This window comes from Sorex fumeus, unplaced genomic scaffold (genome assembly GCF_029834395.1).
Source record: "Sorex fumeus unplaced genomic scaffold, SorFum_2.1 ptg000034l, whole genome shotgun sequence".
Lineage (NCBI taxonomy): Eukaryota > Metazoa > Chordata > Mammalia > Eulipotyphla > Soricidae > Sorex > Sorex fumeus.
In genome coordinates this window covers 29,738,233-29,760,908 of record NW_026606091.1, presented here as the reverse complement: position 1 = coordinate 29,760,908, position 22,676 = coordinate 29,738,233, and the positions used below count along the sequence as shown (strand labels likewise).

The following is a 22,676-nucleotide window of genomic DNA, read 5'->3' as shown; positions in this document are numbered from 1 at the left end:
ATTCCCAGAATCCCATATGGTTTCCTGAGTACCACCAGGAGTAATTCCTGAGTGCATGAGCCAGGAGTAACCCCTGTGCATCGCTGGGTGTGACCCATAAAGGGAAAAAAAAAAGCACATTTTGGCAAGTGGGAGAACATGATGAGATAATAGTGGTAATGGAATGAACAGCTCCAAAGTCTGAACACCGCACAAGGCGAGAGATCAGTTTTACAGCAGATCTGATGGGCGACGGGGTATTACCGAGCAGCTGACCGGAGAGTATGGAACAAGAAATGACCAAGCTTTCTTGGTGCAGATAAGGATCTGGAGCATATCAATAACGTAGGAAAATTTGGGGGATTTTCCCAGGTTTCTAAGTTGAACAGTGTGACAGACCACCTCTGGAACATCCCGGGTGATTTTCGTGGCTGTCTCGTCTCTCCCAGACCCTGTGCCTCATGGCAGCTCCTGCTCTCCAGGATAGCCTGTCTGAAGTTAGCCTGCAGGAAATGTGGGCAGAGGTCCCCTCTCCTCTTCAGCAGGGCTCAGGAGATCCTAGTATCAGGACTTGAACAGGGCTGGGCTGCATCAAGGCAAGCACCTTAAACCCTGCAATATCCCTGGGGCCCATTCTTGAAAAGTCTGAAAGTGCTTGGGAGTGGAAGCTTCGGGTTCCACGGGGCTATCTCCCTGGGCACTGTGCCGGACAGATGGGGGAGTGGGGCATCTTTAAGGGAGCCCAACTCTACAGGAAGGAGATTTAGGTGGGAAGCAGCTGAATGAAAAGTACTGCTTGGAGCAGGGTATTAGTACAGCAGGTAAAGTGATAGTCTTGCACACTGCTGACGTTGGATCAATGAGCCCCCCTAGGTCCACTAGGTATGGTCCCTGAACTAAGTCAGGAGTAAAGCCTGGGTGTGGTGCCAGCACCCAAAGAAAAGTGCTGCAAGCAGACAGGGCCGGCCTTTTCCCAGTGCCCTAAGGAAGGATTGCTCAAGTTCTTAGAGGCCATAAGAGGGATTTCCTTGCTAGTGGGAAGGGGTGAGGGAGGGAAAGGGGGTGACAGCACTGGCCCTCCACTTGTGACTCTGCCTGAGCAGTGACAGTCCACTTGGACATTCCACAGTGGCCTGACTCAGGCCAGGACTTGGCTGCTGCTTTGACACAAAAGTGTCCTGAAAATGTGTGTCAGGGTCCTCAGGAGGGAGAAGCCCCCAATGGGGTCAGGAGGCAGGACACCCGGGGGGTCGGAACCAGGCTGACTCTGCCCCCGAGCCCTCCACCTCCCTTGGTTGGCTGAGAGCCTGGGGCTGCCCCGCAGTCTATCCAGTTTCAGTCAATCTAAGGACACTGAAGTGGAGGCAAACACAGTGGAGATCATAAAGCCTGAGGAGCTGGAGGTGGTAACAGTCAAGAAGGACAAGCTGGTAGTGTGGGCAAGACTGTGCATCTGGAGGCAGAAATCTCCCCCAACACTGGGCACCGGGGATGTGGGGGGCAGAAATGTCCCCCAATAATAGACACTAGTGGTCTGGGAGGCAAAAACAGGCACGAAGCAGTAGGCACCAGTGACATGGGGTGCAGAGGTTTCCCCTAACAATAGACAGCAGGGTTCCAGGGACAGAAATGTTCACAATTACTTGGCACCAGGGATGAGCAGAGCTGAAATTTCCTCCAGAAAATAACACTAGGGATGTTGGGGAAAATTGTTTTCCAATACTAGACACAAGAGCTCTGGGGGGAGAAATGTCCCACAACAGAGAACAGAGCTCAGATAGGAGACATGTCCTCCAACACTACACAATTAGAAGTCCCCAGAGCAGAAATACTCACCCCCATAGAAGTAGTCCAAAGAATAGCAAAAAGAAATGAACACCTCCCCACCCTCTACCTTAGACTATATCCCAGGAGAGAGGAGTGGAGAATGCCTCCTCACCCCTGCTTTCCCACCTAAATGTTCAGATATTTCCGGTTTGTGCGCTGTCCTTGCATGGTCCAGGGCATTTTCCACTTTTTTGAGTTAAAATTCTGTCCAGAAGGCCAGAGAGAAATCTCAGGAGACTCAGTACAGGCTTGGGATGCATGAGGTCAAGAACGTTCCCTGGCACCACAGGGTCTCCTGATCACAAAGGCTGGAGCAAATAGAGATCCCCACTAACCCCAAACCTCTCAGGTATGTACACAGGCCATGAGGGTCAATGAAGCAGTACTTGGAAGGATCTCGGTGCTTAGAGGAAACACTCATTCAGAGCATCTGATTTTCAAAACAGCACTTGGGTACAACCATCTACCCCTACTTGACCCAGGGAAAACGAGGCCACACTCAAACCTTTGGTTCATGGGCTACAGACCAAGCAAAAGTCTGAGCCGAGAGCTCACCGTCCTCCTGTGCACTTTTTCTATTCTGGAAAAGGAAGTCCTGAAAAGGATGGAGGCTGGAACAGTCAGCAACTGAGTTCTAGGCACTACCTGGGACAGTTTAGGGGATCATGAATTGGTGGCAGAGGAGAGAGAGGGGAGAGGGCTGAATCAGTCTCCCTGACAGCCACTGTCCTGTTTCCAAGATTGTTTCTACAAATGGATGCATCCCAACCTGTGTGGGTGTGTGGCATTGGGTGGGGCGGGTCCTGTCAGGGAACGGCTCATGCTTCTTGCTGAAGCATGAGCTGTCCTGTGGGGGTCTCACCATGGATCAGAACCTGACATGACATGCCCATGCCATGGGGCCTATTCCGTGTACACCCCCTCTGCAGTGCCCACCGGGAAGAGCCCCTACCTTGCCCCCAATGCTTCCTGGGGGCCAGGCCCCTTAGTGGCCATATCATGCCTCAGGAAAAGAACCTGCAAACCTCCAGGTATTTCCCAATCGTCTCAAGGACTGGATGGACTTTCTCTGCCCAGAGCTCACCCCAGTGTGGAACCCTTCACTGCCCACAGGGTCCCCAGACAGCACAAGCCCACAGTGACCCTATGCCCCACCATCAGAGATGGATTTGATTCTCAGACCATTGAAAGTGAGAGGGGGAGATGTCAGAGCTACAGGAGACAGCTGGAGACCACTGGGGCCTGAATGTGCTCAGGGCAGGGAGAACAGTGGCACTCTGGGGTGCCATAGTGGGCACGGGCGATATGGGGGAGTTGGGGTTCATTTTAGGCTGCAGGACTCGTGAGGGCAGCGTGGCCAGGCTGAGTGGCCCTAGTTGGGAGTGTGTGTATTGAGAGGGATTTCCAGAACAGGCCGGGAGCAACACCAGAGAAGCGTCCAGCTTCCCCAAGGCCAAGTCTGGTGTCCAGCTCCCAATAGGATGGACTGAGTGTCAGAGAAAGGGGCAGAGCTGGGATAGGGAGGTTCTGTGGGGTCATTAAGAGCCCTCCAGGGCTCAGAAAGGGAAGTCTCTGTGCAACATGGGGAACTGGTCAGGGACTGACTGGGTCTGCGGGCTCAGAAGCCCCACAAAGTGGCTGCTGCGAGTCTGGGAAGAAGCAGAGACAGGACAGAGAGAACGTGGACACCGGATAAGGCGGGAGCAAGAACTCTGCGGGCCTGAGGAGAGGAGAGAGGAAGGGCAGGGAGGGCAGGGGCTCCAAGGAGAGAAAGGAGAGGGGCCTGGGGAGTGAAGGGCGGTGGGGACAGCGACCAGGACAGCCCCTCTGCCAGGCTCGCTGGGCTCCCACAGCAGCAGCCAGGCCAGACCTAGGGGTGTTCAGGGGCGAATCCTGGCAGCTGCAGCCCAGCCTGGGCATGGGGGGACGTGGTCTCTGGGAATGAGAACGTCGTGGACTGAGCTACGGGAGACCGAAAAGGTCAGTGCTCCTGGCCCACCGTGGGGCCCACAGAGTTCCAAGCCACCATCGTCGGTAGGGGGCAGTGCCCGAGGGTCCGGCTGGGGGTGGGGAGGCCCGTCAGGCCCACCAGGGCAGAGGCTGGTGCAGCCTTCACTGTGAGGTTACCCCTGGAGCTCTAGATTTCTCCCTGGCCAATGGGGTTGCAGCCCCGAGGCCACACCCCCATCCCTGCCTATAAAAAAAGCTCCTGGCCCTGACCCTCGGGGCACCATTTATCAAGGATGCTTGAGGGAGGAGTGGCCCCATCACACCTTTGCCGTTGACCCTTCGAGGGGTCATCTAGGGGTCACCTCTAGATGGTGACCCTTCTACGGGTCATCTATGGGTCACTTCTAGGGGTCATCTCTAGGGGAACGTTGGAAATTGGCAGAGCACAACGGACGGTAAGAAAAGGCCCTGCGTTGGTCCTGCACTGGTCAGTGTATGGCCCCGAGGGCACAGGATCAAGCCCGGGCCCATTTCCAGCAAGACTTCCGGCAGTTTTGTCCCCAGCAGCCTCTGTCTTCGTCAGGGTCTCCCGGGACTCTGGGATGGGAGTCCCCAGAGAGCCCCTCTCCAGGACCTGTCCGTTCCTGTCCCCAGAATAGGACCTCCTGGGCTCCTGCTGTCCAAAGACCTGAGTGGCTGGACACTGGTCCACCCAGCTCAGGAAACAATGGGGGTGGGAGCTCAGGGCAGCACTGAGGAGCTGGGGAGTCAAAGCAGGGTCCCCGACTCCCAGACCCCTCATCACAGACCCTCCTGGCAGTGGGTCTAACTGTGCGAAAACACCCCTCCCCTCTTTTTTGGGACAGAAAGAGCTGAAAGAACATAATTTTAAAACATCAAGTGTATCTTATAAAGGCGGAAGATTGCTTGGCAAAGCGTCATCTTTTAGGGGAGAGTGATTTGGGCTGGTGCACAGCACCAGGAGCTTGAAGCATGTGATGTCTGAGGAGGGCAAGGCGGGGAGGAGTGACTTCGAGTGTTGAGGGAGGGGCCCTGTGAATGGGTCACTGTGACAGGGGAGACAGGCTGGGAGCAGGAGCTGGGCGAGTCTCCCCGTCCCTTCGCACCTGTGTCCTGCTCTGCGGGCAGCCAGAGGAGATGGGGTCTGCTGTCCACTCCCCAGAATGTTACGACCATGAAAATGCAGAGAGCTCTAGGGCCGGGACATAGAACGCTTGTTTCTAGTTGTCCCTCGTGTCCCTGCCAGCACTGCCAGGAGGGCTCCAGTGGGTCCAAAGCAGGAAAGAATCTACTTAGCAAGCGGCCCGGAGCAGCAGATGGCGGTGAGAAATGAGCAGCCCCCGAGATGAGCAGGAGGAACCAAGAGTCGGGGCTGTGGACCATGAAGTTTGGGTGGGGTTGAAGGTCTGGGGTCCTTGACTGTCTGCTTCCTCTTAGGTTTACCGGCCTCTGGGTGCCCCTGAAACAGCCACATCCTTGAAAACATTTCCAAGGACAGGTGGAGGCAGGAGGTTCCAGAAACAACAGGTGAACCCGGAGAACAACTGCGGATGCGAGTGGGGGCTGAGGGGACTGAGCTGGGGTGAGAGAAGCGGGCGCAGCGCCACCTGGAGTCTGAGGGCTGTGGGGTGGCTGGCCGGGAGCCCGGCCAGGCTCGAGTTGTGTCTCTGTAACAGTGGAAGGGGTCTGGGTAACATTCCCCAGTCTTGGAGCTGAGCGAGTCTCCTATCATCTCCAATTATCACCTATCATTCCAACATGTCTTCACTGTGAGCCCACGAAAAGTTGCCGTACACGAAGAGTTTTGAGAGAGGGTGCAGGGGTTTGCTGGCCATCAGCTCCCCTCCACCCTGGGGTATTCTTGGGGCATAACAATTCAGTCTTCTGGGCTGTCACTTTCCTGCTCTGTGAAATGGGCTGGTGAGACCCCCTGTGAGGCCAAGAGCCTGCCTTGGGTGATGGCAGGAAGGACAGGTCAGAATGCCCTAACTGAGGGCTGTGGTGGCACTGACTGGCCCACACTACACAGAGCGGTCTGGAGTTGGCAGTTGCCAGGTAGGAGTCAGGGTCCGAGGCAGAGGGAGACCCAACTCCTAGGCTCTGGGACAAAGACCCCATGGGGGCCTGTGGCTGAGGGTCTGAGCCCTGCATCTCCTGGCTGGGATGTAGTCGGCCCTGCTGCCTGTCCTCACAGACACTGTCCTACCTCCCACAGATGCCGGTGCACGACGAAAAGGTGCAGTGCCAGTGGCTTCCCGGGGGAATTTTCTGCTGATACCTGGAAATGCACATAGCTGCCGACAAGAGCACCTGGATGCCCGCTGTCACCTGGGCTCCAAGGAGGAGCAACTGTACCAGCGGATGCTGCGGCAAAAACAGCCCATAGACCAGCTGCTGCAGGTGCCACCAAGGCAGCAGGCCCTGAGGAGGCCGCCATCAGGGAGCTGAGGGAGACCAGGTGAGAGAGGGGCCACGGGCTCTGGGGCAGGAAGAGCCTAGACCTGCCTCCTCAGCTAGTGCCTTCACCCCAGGTGCTCTTCTGTGGGACTCAGCAGCAGAAACAGCAGCTGCAGAACCTGGTAAAGTGAAAAGGAGTCCCGGAAAAGGGTGAGTGACAGGGAGAAGCCCCTGTGGGTCAGAGGGCGGGGCTACTGGGGAGGGGAGCCAGGCGGCCCCACCCCCAGCCCCCCACCTCCCCTGCTTGGCTGAGACCCTTATGCTGCCCCACATCCCATCCACTCCAAAGGGATTGGTGTGGAGACGAACAACACACAGGTGCTCCTGGACACAAAACGTGAGGAGCTGGCGGCCACAGAGAAGGAGGAGGCACAGGAGGCCAGGCAGGAGGAGTGCCAGAGTCCAGGAGCTGGAGGAGTCAAAGTCCCAGGGGGCAGGGACCATGGCCTGTGTGAGATCCAGAGACGCTCCTGTTGCTGTCCTTAAGGAAGAGGAGTCCACCCACATCGGACCCAGGTCCTGTAACGACCCGCCAAAAATCCAGAAAATGCAGCTCGTCAGCAAGAACTGCACTGGCAGCCTGACACCCCGCTGACACCTCGATTTTACTGCACCGACGCACGCTGCCGCTCTCACCCAATTGATCTAGCCCATACCCGTCCTCCCCACGCCACCTGAGTTCTGCCTTCCGCCTTGGCCCTTTGCTCTTCTCCCTCCACTAGAACCAGGGATATCCCTCACTGCAAGACCAGGGATCAGGGCAAAGGCAAAACTATTCTCCATCTCAAGAAACGGGAGATCAGGGGGACAGTAAAGTCTCCATCCACTAGACCCCGAGATGTGGGGTAAGAAATGTCCCCATCCCAAGGCACCCCAGGGATCAGGGGGCACAGTTTCCCCCTCCACTAGACGCCAGAAAATGGGGGTGCCAGAGATGGCCCCCCACCACTAGACGCCAGGGATCGGGGGGGCCAGAGATTCCCCCCCACTAGAGGGCAAGGATCAAGGGGGGGCCAGAGATCCCCCCAAGCACTAGACGCCAGGGATCGGGTGGGGGGGCAGAGATTCTGCCCCCACTAGAGGGCAAGGTTCAAGGGGGGGCCAGAGGTGCCCCCCACCACTAGACGCCAGGGATCGGGGGAGGCCAGAGATTTCCCCCCCCCACTAGAGGGCAAGGATCAAGGGGGGGCCAGATATGCCCCCCCACTAGAGTCCAGGGATCGGGGGGGGGCCAGAGATTCCCCCCCACAAGAGGGCAAGGATCAAGGGGGAGCCAGAGATGCCCCCCCACCACTAGACGCCATGGATCGGGAGGGCCAGAGATTCCCCCCCCACTAGAGGGCAAGGATCAAGGGGGGGCAAATATGCCCCCATCACTAGACGCAAGGGATCGGGGGAGGCAGAGATTCCCCCCCCCACTAGAGGGCAAGGATCAAGGGGGGGCCAGAGATGCCCCCCCACCACTAGACACCAGGGATCGGGGGGCCAGTGATGCCCCCCCCCACTAGACACCAGGGATCGGGGGGGCAGAGATGCCCCCCCACCACTAGACGCCAGGGATGGGGGGGCCAGAGATGCCTCCCCACCACTAGACGCCAGGGATGGGGGGGGCAGTGATGCCTTCCCACCAATAGACACCAGGGATCGGGGGGTCCAGAGATGCCCCCCCACCACTAGACGCCAGGGATGGGGGGGCAAGTGATGCCTCCCCACCACTAGACGCCAGGGATCGGGGGGCTAGAGATGCCCCCCACCACTAGACGCCAGGGATCGGGGGGGCCAGTGATGGCTCCACACCACTAGATGCCAGGGATCGTGGGGACCAGAGATGCCCCCCCAACCACTAGATGCCAGGGATGGGGGGGTCAGAGATGCCCCCCACCACTAGACACGAGGGATTGGGGGGGCCAGAGTTGCCCCCCCAACCACTAGACGCCAGGGATCGGGGGGGCCAGAGATGCCTCCCCCCACCACTAGAGCTATTGATCGAGGGGGGCCAGACATGCCCCCCACCTCTAGACGCCATTGATCGGGGGGCAGATATGCCCCCCACCACTAGACGCCAGGGATCAGTGGGGCCAGAGATGCCCCCCACCACTAGACGCCAGGATCGGGGGTGCCGATGTGTCCCCTTACACTAGACCCCAGGTATTAGAGGGGCCGAGATGTCACCCTCCACAAGGTCAGAGGGATCAGGATGGCAGTTATATCCCGCCAGCACTAGCAAACAATGATTTGGAGGTCAGAAGTTACAACTCAGCTCTCCCCTCCCCATTGTGGGGTCCTGTTTCTGCGCATGACAGCCCTGAAGCTTGGGCACTGGTACCATCCAGTCACCGGATTCTACACACTCTTTGGGGCTGTTTGGGGACTTTGTATTGCTGGCTGAGAAGAGGGGAAGGAGGAAGGCGGGCTTTCTCCCTGACTGCCACTGTCTGATTTTCACGATTGTTACAATAAATGGATCTATCCCATACCTGTGTGGGTGTGTGTGTCACTGGGTGGGGCAGGTCTGGCCAGTAGTTGACAATTGCTTCTAGATCGTGGGAAGCCTTGGCCATGTCACCATGCCAAGACGCTTCACCTGCCTGCCCCTGTGTGAAGCCTGTCAATGACGCCAGGAGAGTCCACCCCAAGGGTTGAAGGTCTCAATCACGGATGAGTCCCCAGGAGGGAGGGCAGGATGCAGCACCCAGAGCCCTGCCTTCCACTGCAGCACCTCCATGGCCTCCCCTGCCCCTGGTGCCTGTTTCCCCATTCCCCTCTGCAGTGGCACCAGGGACAGACCCCACTTTGCCCCCTAGTGGCCACATCAGGTTTCTCAGGATGAGGACTTGAAAGTGCTCCTGCAGCAGGTGGGTCCAAGGTGCTGTCCCCTCAGCCAGGGTCCCTCTCCATGGCAACTGCCCTGGCAGGAAGACAGTGTGTTATCAGTGGAGCAGGATGGGGCCGTGGATGGAACATGTTTCTAGTGTCCCCGAGTCTGTACAGAGCTGATCCCTGATAATAGCGCCCCACTTCTGTGTGGACCATCAGGTTCCCTAATACAAGTCCCACTGCCACCATCACAGCACGGTCAGACCCCATGAAATAGAGAACCAGACCCTGACTCCTCTTTGTTCCTGCACGCCTGGACCTGATGGGACAGCCTTGGCTGAGTGACACTCTACTGGTGACAAGAATTGTGTCCAGATCCATGTGTCAGACCAGATGGCAAAGCCTCAGAAGGAAGAGCCATCCTTTTCCAGTCATTTCCAGGAATTTGGTCAGCCATGCCCCTTCCTGCCAGTCACATTTCTACTGGGAGTCACACTCCTGGTAAGGCAGCCCAGGGCAGGCACAGGCAGCTCCTTGTTTACCCCTCGGTGCCCAGTTCATAGCCCTGCCCCTCTACCTGCACCATGGGCCTGGGGTCGCCCATTCACTCTCACAGTTCTGCACACCTCACACATGTCCTGCACACCCTCTCGCAGCCTCTATGGGGCTCTGGGCTTAGCTCCCCGTGTCCTGCCTCTGGGTCCCTGGGCTCTGGAAACACCAAGTCAGGTTTGCCTTGAGGTTTGGGGAGCTGAGAGACTGTGGGGATCAGAGGCTCTCCCCTATCCACGCTTGCCGGTGGGGAGAGCTGTTCTCCCATTGAACGACTGTCTTGGGAGTTTTTCCTCTTAGAATCTGACAGAGTCTCACCCAGACGCAGGTGGCACCCAAGAGTTTGCCAGAAGCATCCCAGTGTATTCCATGTGTGCAGGCTCTATCCAGCTACCCCCAAACGGGCATTAGCAGGTCAGAGCATAATTATGTAGGTTGTTAACAGGCTACCTCGATTCTGCAGTAACAACTTTCATCTAACAAACAGTGGTGCCTACTGCTCTCAGGTGCTCCCACAGTAGTGACTCCAGTTTCTAAGCTCCATTGTTTGAGCGTTCCCGTGAGCCTCTTCCATTCCTGCTCGGGCAAACTGCTCTCACTCTATTCCTCGGTGAGAGATTTGGGAACCCCGTCCGGGTCATACAGAGGGACAGAGACATATAAATAAAGTTAAGGAAATAGGAGTAGCTTGCTGGGGGCGCTCCCGGGTGGACCCTCCGAACCTCAGGTGAGGCAATGGTACACCCGCCCCCTGGGTTAGATGAAGGGGCCTTTGGAGTTGTCTTGGTCTGCTCCGAGTCATCTCTTCGTGGGTCAATGGTAAGGATCCTGGAATGAAGCTGGTGGCTTCCTGTCACCAGGTGGGCGATAGTCTTGTCTTCCTCACCTGGAACAAGGTGATCTCTGACTCCAGGAATGTTGCTGTCCACTCAGCCGGTTGCCATTTGGTTCTGGTCACCATTTTGTCAGAGCAAACCTCACATTTGATTCTTGTCAAATTCGGTGATTCCTGACTCATCCATCTTCTCCACCTCCTAGAGTGGGTCTCTCAGAGGTCCTGCCTAGTTTTTCGCTTCTGCCTTTTGTTGCCTGCTTGGTTCCCTCCCCTTAGGCTTGGCAGACAGAATCATGGGCTACAGACCAAGCAAAAGTCTGAGCCGAGAGCTCCCCCTCCTCCAGTGCACTTTTTCTATTCTGGGAAAGGAAGTCCTGAAAAGGATGGAGGCTGAAACAGTCAGCAACTGAGTTCTAGGCACTACCTGGGACGGTTTAGGGGATCATGAATTGGTGGCAGAGGAGAGAGAGAGGGGAGAGGGCTGAATCACTCTCCCTGACAGCCACTGTCCTGTTTCCAAGATTGTTTCTACAAATGGATGCATCCCAGCCTGTGTGGGTGTGTGGCATTGGGTGGGGCGGGTCCTGCCAGGGAACGGCTCATGCTTCTTGATGAAGCATGAGCTGTCCTGTGGGGGTCTCCCCATGGATCAGAACCTGACATGACATGCCCATGGTGCCTGTTGCGTCTACACCCCCGCTGCAGTGTCCACCGGGAAGAGCCCCAACCTTGCCCCCAATGCTTCCTGGGTGCCAGGCCCCCTAGTGGCCAGATCATGCCTCAGGTAAAGGACCTGCAAACCTCCAGGTATTTCCCAAACCTCTCAAGGACTGGATGGAATTTCTCTGCCCAGAGCCTCACCCCAGTGTGGAACCCTTCACTGCCCACAGGCTCCCCAGACAGCACAAGCCCACAGTGACCCTGTGACCCTCCATCAGAGATGGATTTGATTCTCAGCCAGACATACGTGTTCCCGAACCTCCTCTCCCCACAAGGCTGCCCCGTGGTGTCCACCAGTGTCCCTAGCATTCTTGTGCCCCAGCCCCAAGCCTCGCATGAGTCAAACGTGTCTGTGAGGAGACTTGGGGCGTGGGAGGAGGGGATGAGTGGAGGGTACATGAGTTTGTGGTATGCAGGAACGGGAGACGGTCGGAGGGAGCGGACACCCCAGACAGGTGTTCTCCACACAGGGATTTTTCCAAGTGGTTCTGGAAGGAGGGCAGGGAGGGTGCCAGGCAGAGGAGGAGAGAGCTGAGTAGAAGCTGGGCAGTGGGGTTCAAGTGGGAGTGGACAGAGGTGAAACCTGCACAGCCTGAGGATGGAACCGTCTTCCTGTCTTTGGAGCCTGCCTAGGTTTTGGGTGGCAAAACTGTGAACGTTGCTGCCCAGCTTAAATACACAACCTCAGAGCAGGGAGAGAGCTCAGGGTCAGGGGACCGTGTGAAAAGACCCAAGTGCCTCCTTGGACACTGCCTGCCTCCTGGGCACCATCAAGTTTGGCTCTGGGGGATCCCATCCCGGCCCAGGATGGCCCTGTCGCATTGGGTCTGAGCCAGGTTCATCATTGGGCCATCTGTCCCTGGAGGCCATGTCAACAGTACGACTTCGTGGGTGACCCAGCCTGCCCTTACCAGAGTGACTTCAGGCTTTTTGGGTGTCGTTGTACAACCTTTCTTGGGAGCTACCGAGGCTTCCAGGAGGCTCCAGGGCAATGCATTTCTAGAAGATGCGACCAAATTCTATGGCAGGTCTCAACCATGACTGACGTTCCCTTCAGAGGTCCTTCGAAGCACCGTGCCAGGCCTGGGATGCCCTGGTGCAGGGTGTTCCCCGTCCCTGAGGCTGTGTTGCTTCTGCAGGTGCAGAGAGCAGAAGTACAATTATGAAGGTCTGCCAACGACGTCCGTGATCATCGCGTTTTATAACGAAGCTTGGTCAACCCTCCTTCGCACCGTTTACAGTGTCCTCGAGATGTCCCCAGACATCCTGCTGGAGGAGGTCATCCTGGTGGATGATTACAGCGATAGAGGTACCCGGCCTCCCCTCTACCCTGCCCTGACCTCCCCTCCCCCCACCCCGCCCTCCCTTGACCCCCACCCTCCCCTCCCCTGCTCTTGCCTCTGAGCTCTGTCTGGTTCTCGCTGTGGACGGGTTCTGATTGAAGGCTGTGCTGGGCTGTTCTCTGTGAGGCTCTAGATAACAGTGATTTACAGGAGATAACAGGGAACGTCTCCCTGCAGTTGGGGTATGGCTGTAGAGGGCAGGTGTGGGAGCAGGTGTGGGGGACAGGTGTGGGGGATAGGTATGGGCTATAGGCATGGGGGAACAGGTGTAGAGGGCAGGTGTTGGGGGGTGGGTGTGAGAGAGAGGTCTTGGGGACAGAGGTGGGGGAGAGGTGTTGGGGGCCAACTGTGAGGGAGGGTGTGAGGGCAGGTGTGGAGGCAGGTGTGGGGGCCAGGGGTGGGGGCAGGGGTGAACACTCGCCTTCTTTGGGGTGCTGTGCTCCCTGGGATGCCCCAGCCTTGCCCCTCCCCTCTCTCTCACTCCCACCTGTACTGAAGGGTGTCCAGGGGACTTGGGCAGCACCTAGTAGGGGGTCTCACCTCCCACCCTGCAGAAGAACAGTCACCTGGCCACACCTGGCTACAGGGGACGCTCAGGACTGTAGTCTCGCTTGTTTGTTCTGGGGGCCGCTGGGCGGTTCTCCGGGCTTGCTCCTGGCACTGTGCTCAGGGCTCACTCCTGGTGTGCTCAGAGGACCAGGTGGGGCGTTGGGATCACACATCTTAACCTGGGGGACTGATGTCTTTGGGGTGGTGGCCATGTACTCGGCTGGAAATCGTGGAGAGAGTATTCGGGGTCATTCAGCGTTGCCCATGACAGAGTGCAGGGCAGGTGAGTGTGAGGCGATGCCGATAGAGCCAGCTGGGCACCAAGTCCTGACAGTCCTGAGACCTGGGCGTCTGGGTCCAAGGGGGGCACGTGGGAACGTTGCTGGTGGTTCTAGAGTTCTCCATCCCAGCCTTCCCTTGCCCGGGCAGGGCGGGAGTGAGCCGGCTGCCCCATTCTCCTCCCCAGAGCACCTGAAGGAGCGCCTGGAAGCCCACCTGCCCAAGGTGCACCTCATCCGCGCCACCAAGAAGGAGGGCCTGGTGCGCGCCCGGTTACTCAGGGCTTCGGGGGCCAAGGGCGACATCCTCACCTTCCTGGACTGCCACTGCGAGTGCCACGAGGGCTGGCTGGAGCCGCTGCTGCAGAGGTGCGTGGGCGGTGCCCAGTGGGAACACGGGAGACCCAGCTCCGTGGGCCTCGGGCTCGGCCTGGGTGCCCCGTCCCCCAGTCTCAGGCCACGGCTCCATCCCTGGTCACATGATCAGGGACCCTGGTCTGGGAGCCTTCGAGGGCATCAGGCGCTGCTGTACCCACGGCTTACTGGTGCAGGGGACTTGCTTTTACTGCTGCTGGTCAGGTGCCTGAGTCGAAAAGTGCTGCCATGGGCAGAGAGGCCAAGAACAGGATGGTGTGGATCTTATCAGATCACAGCCCTAGGCAGCACATTTTGGTCATCTTTCCTTCATGCTGGGCTGACTTTCCCAGGTCAGCCAGTACCTGTGTTGCCTGGGGCTCCTCAAGCCTGAAGGGACCCACAGAAATGGTGATTCACAGTAATTTCTCTTATGTATTTATTTATTATTTATTTTTTGCTTTTTTGGGTCGCACCCGGCAATGCACAGGGAGTCACTCCTGGCTCATGCACTCAGGAATTATTCCTGGTGGTGCTCAGGGTATTATATGGGATTCTGGGAATCAAACCCGGGTCAGCCGCATGGAAGGCAAATGCCCTACCCACTGTGTTATGGCTCCAGCCCCTGCATTTTATTTTGGGGGGGGGGATTTGTGTGTGTGAAGGGGCTTACCCGTGAGTGCTCAGGGCTTACTCTTGGCTCTGCTCAGGGATCACTCCTGGTGGTGTTCAGGGGACCACATGGGGTGCCGGGGATTGAACCAGGGCAGCCACCTGTCGGGCAGGCACCTTCCCTGGGGTCCTGTGTCTCTGGCCCCCACCTTCCTTAGCGTCACTAGGAAACCATGAGCAGAATCATGGACAGGAAGCAGATGGCCCTCGCCTGGGTTATTTTTTATCTTCTTACCCCTGTAGTCTTAAACTATGCTTTTAAGTATCATTGTTTGAAAGGGTTTTAAATGCAGGGGGGAGGGGAACCACTCCAGGCTGCCCTTCCCCCAGACCCACCTTACTCCCTCCACTTCCTCCCTCCTGATGCTGCATCACTATTGTCAGCTACCCCCAGATTCCTCCGGGTGGGCTGTGCCCCCATGTGGCGTGGACAAGGATGCGGGGGGAGGGGTTCAGGGTCTGCGCAGCTGGCCTCTGGAGCACACGCACCCACTGTCTCCTCTCCCAGGCGTGGGTGTCCATCATCTGGCCCCCAGCCTCACCCTGCTGCTCTCTGCCCTCCCCATCTCTGTCCTCACCCACTCTGGCTCCCTTCATGGCTTCTTTCTTTTCCCCAGCTTCAAAGAGGGTCCCAGCAGCTGGACTCCCAGGGGCCCAGGCCAGTGCCAGGGGCTGAGAGCAGAGCCATCATCGTGTCTCGCTCTCCCTCTGAATCCCAGGCTGGAGGGTGGCATTGGGGACCGATGCCATGCAGGGTCCAGAAGCAGGGGACCTGAGGGCACACACTGGCCCTGAGTGGAGTGGGAGCGAGCATGGCTTGGAAGGGGGGGGGCTGTTCCTGGTCACCCCGGTCCTGGCCACATCTGGGTGGTGTGCGTATGTGTGCGTGTGTGTGCGTGTGTGTGTGTGTGTGTGTGTGTGTGTGTGTGTGTGTGTGGTCACTGCAGGATCGGGGAGGAGGAGCCGGCGGTGGTGTGCCCCGTGATCGACGTTATTGACTGGAACACTTTTGAGTACCTGGGCAACTCCGGAGAGCCTCAGATCGGTGGCTTTGACTGGTGGCTGGTGTTCACGTGGCACGTGGTCCCTGAGCGGGAGCGGAAGCGGATGCGGTCCCCCATCATTGTCATCAGGTCAGGACTGGCTGGGAGCGTAACAACCCCCCCAACAACTGCAGCAGACGCCCGGGGGGAGGGCAGGGATGCTTCGCTGGGGCCCCACCTGGTTTTGTTCTAAAGCATCTGCTGATTATTTTTTTACTCTACACCCACCCCGCTCTAAGTGTGGGGTTCATATTCATTGGCCTATTTTGTTTATTTAAAAACAAAGGTGAGGGGGCTGGAGAGAGAGTTCAGTGGGTAGGGCGCTTGCCTTGCAGGAGTTTGCCCTGGGTTCGATCCCCCAGGCACCCTGTTATGGTTTCCCGAGCACCGCCAGGAGTGATTCCTGAGTGCAGAGCCAGAAGTTGCCCCCGAGCATTGCCGGGTGTGGTCCCAAAGCCAAAGCCAAAACAAGATAAATAAAAATAGGGTGAAGTATGTATCCTAAAATGTACTGCTCTGACCGTTCTTAAATATATAACTTGGGAGACTCAAGCGCGCTTTTCCCTCGACCACGCAGAATCTCTCCAACCGTCAGGCGGTGTGTGTCAACCCCAGCCCCTAACGGCTCCATGGCCTCTAACACACCCCCACAAAAACTTTCCCCCTTCCAGACGCCTCACGCGAATGAGGCCACCACGCTTTGTCCCTTCGCGTTTGCCTTCTTGCCGGTCCCGAGATGTTTGCCTTGGGAACCCATAATTCTGCCTTGTGTCAACGTGGCCGGTTTTGTTGGCCCCTTCACCTCCGGTGGGTGTGTCCGCCTTCCAGGAGTTGTGTGCCATGCCCCGGGGAGGACTGATATCACAGGTGCCCTGCCCCCTGGACTGGTGCCAGTCTCCAGGGCCCGAGGTGGCTGGCTGCCACTTCCGGCTGTCCAAATGGGCGTGGGGTTCTGGGTCAGGTGGGGACTCCATGGTGACGACTCTGAGCACTTAGTGGCAGGCCTCTGTGGGACTGAAGCCAGTTAGGGGATGGGTGAGGGTGCAGGGTGAGGGCGGCCGAGAGCCAGCGTTGGTCAGTGGGTGAGCCTGGGTCTGAGCCCGGCTGCTCGCGTTCTGTTTCATTTGTTTGGCTTAGTTTTCGGGCCACACTTGCTGAGGCTCGGGGTTACTCCTGGCTCTGCACTCAGGAATTACTCCTGGTGCCTCGTGGTGAGGGAGCTGGTGGGCACAGGATGGGGTGCAGGGACCAGGCATGTGTTAGGAGGCTCTGCAGACTTCCCCGTCAGAAATGCGGGCGCAGGAGAAGACGGAGGCTGAGACTGGGGGGTGGGGGGACCTCCGGGGCGGTGGGGGGATTTGGAGAAGCTGATTGACATCTGGGAAAAAGGACGGATTGAGAGTGGCACCCGGATTGCTGGAGTGGCCACTGGGGAGCCGCTGGCATTGCAGCTCACACAGCAGATTTAGAGACTGAGGCAGAGGAGGAGGGATCATGTGTCAGGTCACAGATGCAGCCTGTGATGTCGAGACATACTCCCTCCCCCCCAACTCCCTCCTCCAGTGCACACATATGAAGACATTTGCACAAACCCACACACATGCACACATGCAGCAGCTTCATGGTCAGTTGCCTGCCCCTCCCACAGTCTCATCTCAGTTTTTTTTAAATGTAGGAGTACTGCTATTTATTCAGCCACTGATTAGCTGATTGAATTGTGCATGAACTCCACACATCATCTCAGCTTTCTTGCATGTTTCAGTCACCATGTTCCCTAATCTTATACCCTAAAGCCATGTGAATGTGCTCTCATGCTGGCACCCCTCCCTCCCTCCCTTTTCCCTCCTTCCCTCCCCCACTCCTTCCTTCCTTCCTACCTTCCTTCCTTCCTTCCTTCCTTCCTTCCTTCCCTCCCTCCCTCCCTCACTCCCTCCCTTTTTTCTTTCCCTCCCTCCCTCTTTCCTTCCTTCCTTCCTTCCTTCCTTCCTCCGTCTCTCTCTCCCTCCCTCTCTCTCTCCCTCCCTCCTTCTCTCCCTCCCTCCTTCTCTCCCTCCCTTTTCTCTCTCTTCTCCCCCTTCCTTGGTCTTCCCTCCCTCCTGTTCTTCCATCCCCCACCAAGGAGTCCCACTGACCTTTCCCGTGTACTCTGAGCCTGCAGTGCTGGGAGGGCCCCCCAGTGCCACCACAGGGACCCGGCTGCCACCAGTTTCCCACACCCACATCTGCACTCTGGGGTGCTTCCCTTCCAGCTTTCGACCTGAGCCACCTCTGGGGGCCGGGGAAGATGCCATGCCTGCTCAGTGGGGTTGGGGGAATCGAGGGCTTCAGGAAAATGTGCTAGAATCATCTTTCATGGCCTCCAGCAGACCCCAGCTGCATCTGTGAGTGCCTGGGCTCTGCTGTGAGACCACCACCACCGCCCACCCCGCCACCCTCCCAGCCATGTGCTCTCTCCGCCCTCTCTCCGGGTCCATCTGCAGCTGCCGGGGTCCTCTCATGCTTAGACTTTGCCCATGCTGAGGCCTTCCCAGCACCGTTCATTCCTCTATACTGGACACGCCCCGGGCCTGTACCCTCTCCGCCCTGGAAACAGCTGTCCCTGCCCTTGACCCCTCGAGAGCACATGCATCACACGCAGTTCTGTGATTATTTGGAGGGGTCTGGGAGCTTCCCCAGCTAGGACTCCCAGCAGAGCCCCCCCACCACCAGTGCTCCCAGACTGATGAAGGCAGATCAGGCCTGGGTAAGGGTTCCTGCGGCTGGCACTGAGACGCAGGTGTTGCAACTCTTCCAGGTCCCCGACAATGGCTGGTGGGCTGTTTGCTGTGAGTAAGAAATATTTTCAGTATCTGGGGTCTTATGATACAGGAATGGAAGTTTGGGGCGGAGAAAACCTCGAATTCTCCTTTCGGGTCTGTCTCTCTTTCTGTAGCCGTGCTTGTCTCTCTCTCTCTCTCTCTCTCTCTCTCTCTCTCTCTCTCCATGCCTCTGTCTCTCTGGATTTCATGAAAACCTGTTGGACTTTTCCCCGCCTTGGCCTTTTGTCCAGTGTCCTGAGAGTGGACACGTGGACAGCCTATATATGTGCTTCTCTCATCTGACCTTCTCACAGAACGTGCTTTTAACTAGAAAAGCAGGAGGCAGGGAAGGAACCTCCTAGGTCCCCTGATTCTTTTCTTCCCCTCTGCTGCCCTGGGCCGAGGTTGGCCCCAGACACAGCATCCTGCCTCCTGGTCCACCTTTGGTCGCCAGGCTTGCTAAGCACTTTAGGAAGTCGCCTCTATATGTATGTAGCAGGGTGACATTCAGAGTCTGACACCGAGAAGGATTCTCGGGAGAGCTTGTTAAAGGGGTCAGGTTCAGTAGCTGGACGTGCAGGCCGGAGCAAGAGTCACATTAACGAGCGCACCCCCTGAGGCCGCCCTCTGCCCTCAGAATCCCTGAGTGACAGTTCTGTGAGAACCCCCGCCATTTCCGTGGGATTCCCAATGAACTTGTGTCTGGCATATTACATTTCAAGACCATATGCCATTGGTCATGCTTTTTGATGATGTTAAAATTTTCTGTTTAATTTTTTTTTGGCTTTTTGGGTCACACCCTGCGATGCTCAGGAGTTCCTCCTGTCTCTGTGCTCAGAAATTACTCCTGGCGGTGCTTGGGGGACCATATGGGATGCTGGGAATCAAACTTGGGTCAGCCTCGTGCAAGGCAAACGCCCTACCCACTGTGCTATCGCTCCAGCCCCTCTGTTTAATTTTTGTGAGAATTTTTTTCATCTTTTCTGATTGCTTGTTTTGTTTTGGGGCCACACACAGTGGGGCTCAGGGGATACACTGGGCTCTACCCTCAGAGATGACTCCTGTCTGTGCTCGAGGGACCCTATGGGATGTCGGGGATTGAACCTGGGTTGGCCCCATGCCAGGCAGTATGCTCTACTCGCTGTACTAGTGTTCTGGCCCCTGGAATTTTTTTTTAAGTAACAGAACATCCCAGCTTTGCATAAAGAGTGAACCAAATAGAAATTTTATCTTCCACGCAGGGCTTTCCTTCTCCCATCGTAAGGTACTGTCCTTTTGGGTCTTATTTTTCAAAAAAAATTTTCTTTTTGAATTTGGTTGAAACCCAAACTCAGGGCTCACTCCTGGCGGTGCTCAGGGGACCGTCGGAGCTGCCAGAAACTGAACCTGGGTCAGGTATATGCAAGGCAGGTGCCCAACCCCATTGTACTGTGTCTCCAGCCCTTCAGCTGCTTTTCTGGATGGTTCATCCTGGGGGCCAGTGGTGGGGTGTGGTGGTTCACACCCCTCTGCCCTTGCATGAGTCTACCTCGTTGGGTTTTGAGGTGTGCTTTTAATGGTCTTTCTGCCTCTCCTCCAGGTGCCAGGCTGCTTCTCCTGTGTCTGGCAGTTCCTCTTTCTCCCTTCCCAACTTCTCTCCTTCCTAGCTGCTTTCCTCTCTTCTCTGGCTAGGAGATCAGGTAATCCGCCCGTGTGGACTGTCACCCACCCACGAGCTCCTGGCCGGGCCCACTCTGGGCCAGGTGAGCCCCACGCATGAACAAACAGTGCATGGGCTTGTGGTCTTGGTTCTGGTGGCTAGACCTTGGGCCGCTCCCTTGTTCTTTGGCTGCGCTCTGGAGCCCGTGTGTGCATGGGGGTGGGTGAGGCAGGGATGGGCGGTGGGGTGAGGAGTGGGGTGGAGGGGGCCGCCTGTTTCATGCCCTGGAGGGTGTGGTCTCGGCAGTGTCTCTTTGGGTGATGCTTGGTGCCCGGCCTCTGTACTCAAGGGACAGCCGTGCCGATGGACCCGCTCCCCTCACCCAGCCACTCCTCTGCCCTGCAGATCTGGCAGTGCGGCGGGACCCTGGAAACGCACCCCTGCTCACACGTCGGTCACGTCTTCCCCAAGCAAGCTCCCTACTCACGCAAAAAGGCTCTGGCCAACAGTGTCCGCGCTGCCGAAGTGTGGCTGGATGAGTTCAAGGAGCTCTTCTACCACCGCAACCCCCACGCACGCCTGGTGAGCTCCTCCCACCCGCCCCGTCTGCCTTCACCCCTGCAGGCCTCCTCAGAACTAACCCCCCCTTCCTCCTCCGTCCTCCCTCTACCCTCCGTGCCCGCACATCCACTTCCGGAGGGAGAAGCTGCGGTGGGCCTTGGTGAGGCCAGTGGGGAACTACTTGATTCCTCCATGGTTGTGATGACCCTTTGCTGATGTCTCTTGATGCCCACCCGGCCTTGAGAATCACACCAAGCAGCTCATGCTGCCCACCCCAGGTTGGGGTACCCTGAGCTTGTTGCTTCTAGGAAAATCAGGGCTGGGTTTCAGCTACCTCCAGCCACTGCATGATCTTCAGATCGTGGGTATTTCTGTCGTGGAGGGGAGGTCAGGCCCCATGCCATGGTCGCCAGGGCCTCTTCCTGGCTCTGCACTCAGGGATCATGCCTGGTGATTTTTTTTCTGGGAACCAAATGAGGTGGCAGGGACCAGGGCAGGGTGGCCACCTGCCAGGCAAGCGCCCTGCCCTTTGCACGAGCTCTCTGGTTCCTGTTTACTTATGACCCCCACCTGGAGGTGCTTGGGTTCTACCCTTGACTCAGTGCTGGGGGTTCCCTGCCGTGCCGGGACTCGGACCTGGGCCTCCTGTATGTGCTCTTGACCATTGAGCTATCTCTTCAACACAGAGTATGTGTGTGTGTGTGTGTGTGTGTGTGTGTGTGTGTGTGTGTGTGGTGCCGGGGATGGGTCATGCATATGTGCGCTATCTCATCTCATCCCAGCCCCGTCTCTTGGCTTTGCATGCGTGTCTACCTCAGCCACCCTTCCTCAATCTGTCCCATTGAAGAAGTGCTGTGTGTCCAGGGATGCCCACAGGGCTGGGGTTTGGGGCTCCCATCATGTCCTAGGCGCTTCATGACCATCGAGGTGCACTGGGTCTCCCCAGGCTGGAGCTGGGCAACGGGGAACCCTGTGTGTGTGTGCGCGCGCATGTGTGTGTGGGGGGGGCGTGGTACCCCGGCTGCCACAGCTCTCTCCCTAGGCACCCACCCACACCTGCACAGCTAGGGCTTGGGGGCATCGTCACGCCCCAGGACTGGGGTGGGGTGGAGTGGGGGACTGTGGAGGACCTTCAGGCTGACCGCATGGACCCCCTCAGGAGTTCTTTGGAGACGTGACCGAGAGGCGGCAGCTCCGTGAGAAGCTCAAGTGTAAGGACTTCAGGTGGTTCCTGGAGAACGTGTATCCTGAGCTGCACGTGCCCGAGGACCGGCCCGGCTGCTTCGGGATGGTGAGAGGGCTGCGCCCGGGGGGGCTGCCAGCAGGGTCCCCACGCCCTGCATGAGGCAGGTCCTCGATGGGGTCCCTTGGGCTCCCCAGCCCCGGCCCTCTCCCCGGCTCTTCCCCTCCCCCGGCTGGCTTTGGCTCTCAGCTCGCTCACGTGGGAGCATGTGAACGAGAGTCAGGTTCTGCCTGTGATTTTCTGCATGAGGAGACTGAGGCTTGCCTGGACTCTCCACACCACCTCTACCCATCACATCACTTCACACCCGAGTCTCAGTGTCTGGGCCAGTTAGTCATTCCCACCGCAGGGGTCCTTGGGGACCAGTGGGGGGGTACAGGAGGATGGGGCAGGAAAAGGAGAGTCACTTCTGTTGTTCACCAAAAGAAAGAGAAAAGAAATCTTTGGGGGGGGGGGCAGAGAGATAGTCCCGGGGTTAAGTTTAAGCTTTGCCCTCTGTGTGGCCAACCCTAGTTTGATCCCCGGTGCCAGACGTGGTCCCCTGAACACCGTCAGGAGTGGCCGTTGAGTACCTCGAAGTATGGCCTAAACACCCGTTCTGCTCCCCCCCAAACCCCTGCACACAAATGGGAAGTATTTGCGCTGTGGGGGTTGGGGTTGGGCTTCACCCGGTGGTGCTCAGTGGTGACTCATGATGGTGCTGGCATCAGACTGGGGCTTGGTTGCCTGCCTGGCAAGTGCCCTCACCCCCCAGACCCTCTCCGGCCCCAGTGCCATTCACTCCGGAGAGAAATCACGCCAAGGTAGAGACTCCCCTCTCCTGGGCTGCACGGCTGGGCGACGCTGCTTCCCCCATTCTGGAAGCCCTTTGGTCAGCACCCAGCGGGCTCTGAACACGTTTGAATCCTTGGCCACTGTGAAGTGTCCAGGTCTCCCGAGGTGCCGAGAGGATCAGGAGGCCGTCGTGGGCTGCCTGCCCCAGGGAGTGTGTCACTCTTGCTCGCCCTGCCTTTGTCTCCTGCATCCCCACCCCACCCC

At 57.7% G+C, this 22,676-nt stretch overlaps 1 protein-coding gene across 1 annotated transcript in view; it reads left to right on the top strand.

Annotated features, from left to right (window-relative positions):
* Positions 1-8,399: 8,399 nt before the first annotated feature.
* Positions 8,400-22,676, top strand: part of LOC130026620 (polypeptide N-acetylgalactosaminyltransferase 12-like) — a 124,649-nt gene continuing 110,372 nt past the window's right edge. Inside the window, exons 1-7 of the mRNA XM_056117456.1 lie at positions 8,400-8,416; positions 12,298-12,467; positions 13,517-13,697; positions 15,302-15,487; positions 18,192-18,309; positions 20,240-20,416; positions 21,555-21,686. Of these exons, the coding sequence (XP_055973431.1) occupies positions 8,400-8,416; positions 12,298-12,467; positions 13,517-13,697; positions 15,302-15,487; positions 18,192-18,309; positions 20,240-20,416; positions 21,555-21,686 (981 nt within the window). The remainder of the gene's footprint in view (positions 8,417-12,297; positions 12,468-13,516; positions 13,698-15,301; positions 15,488-18,191; positions 18,310-20,239; positions 20,417-21,554; positions 21,687-22,676) is intronic.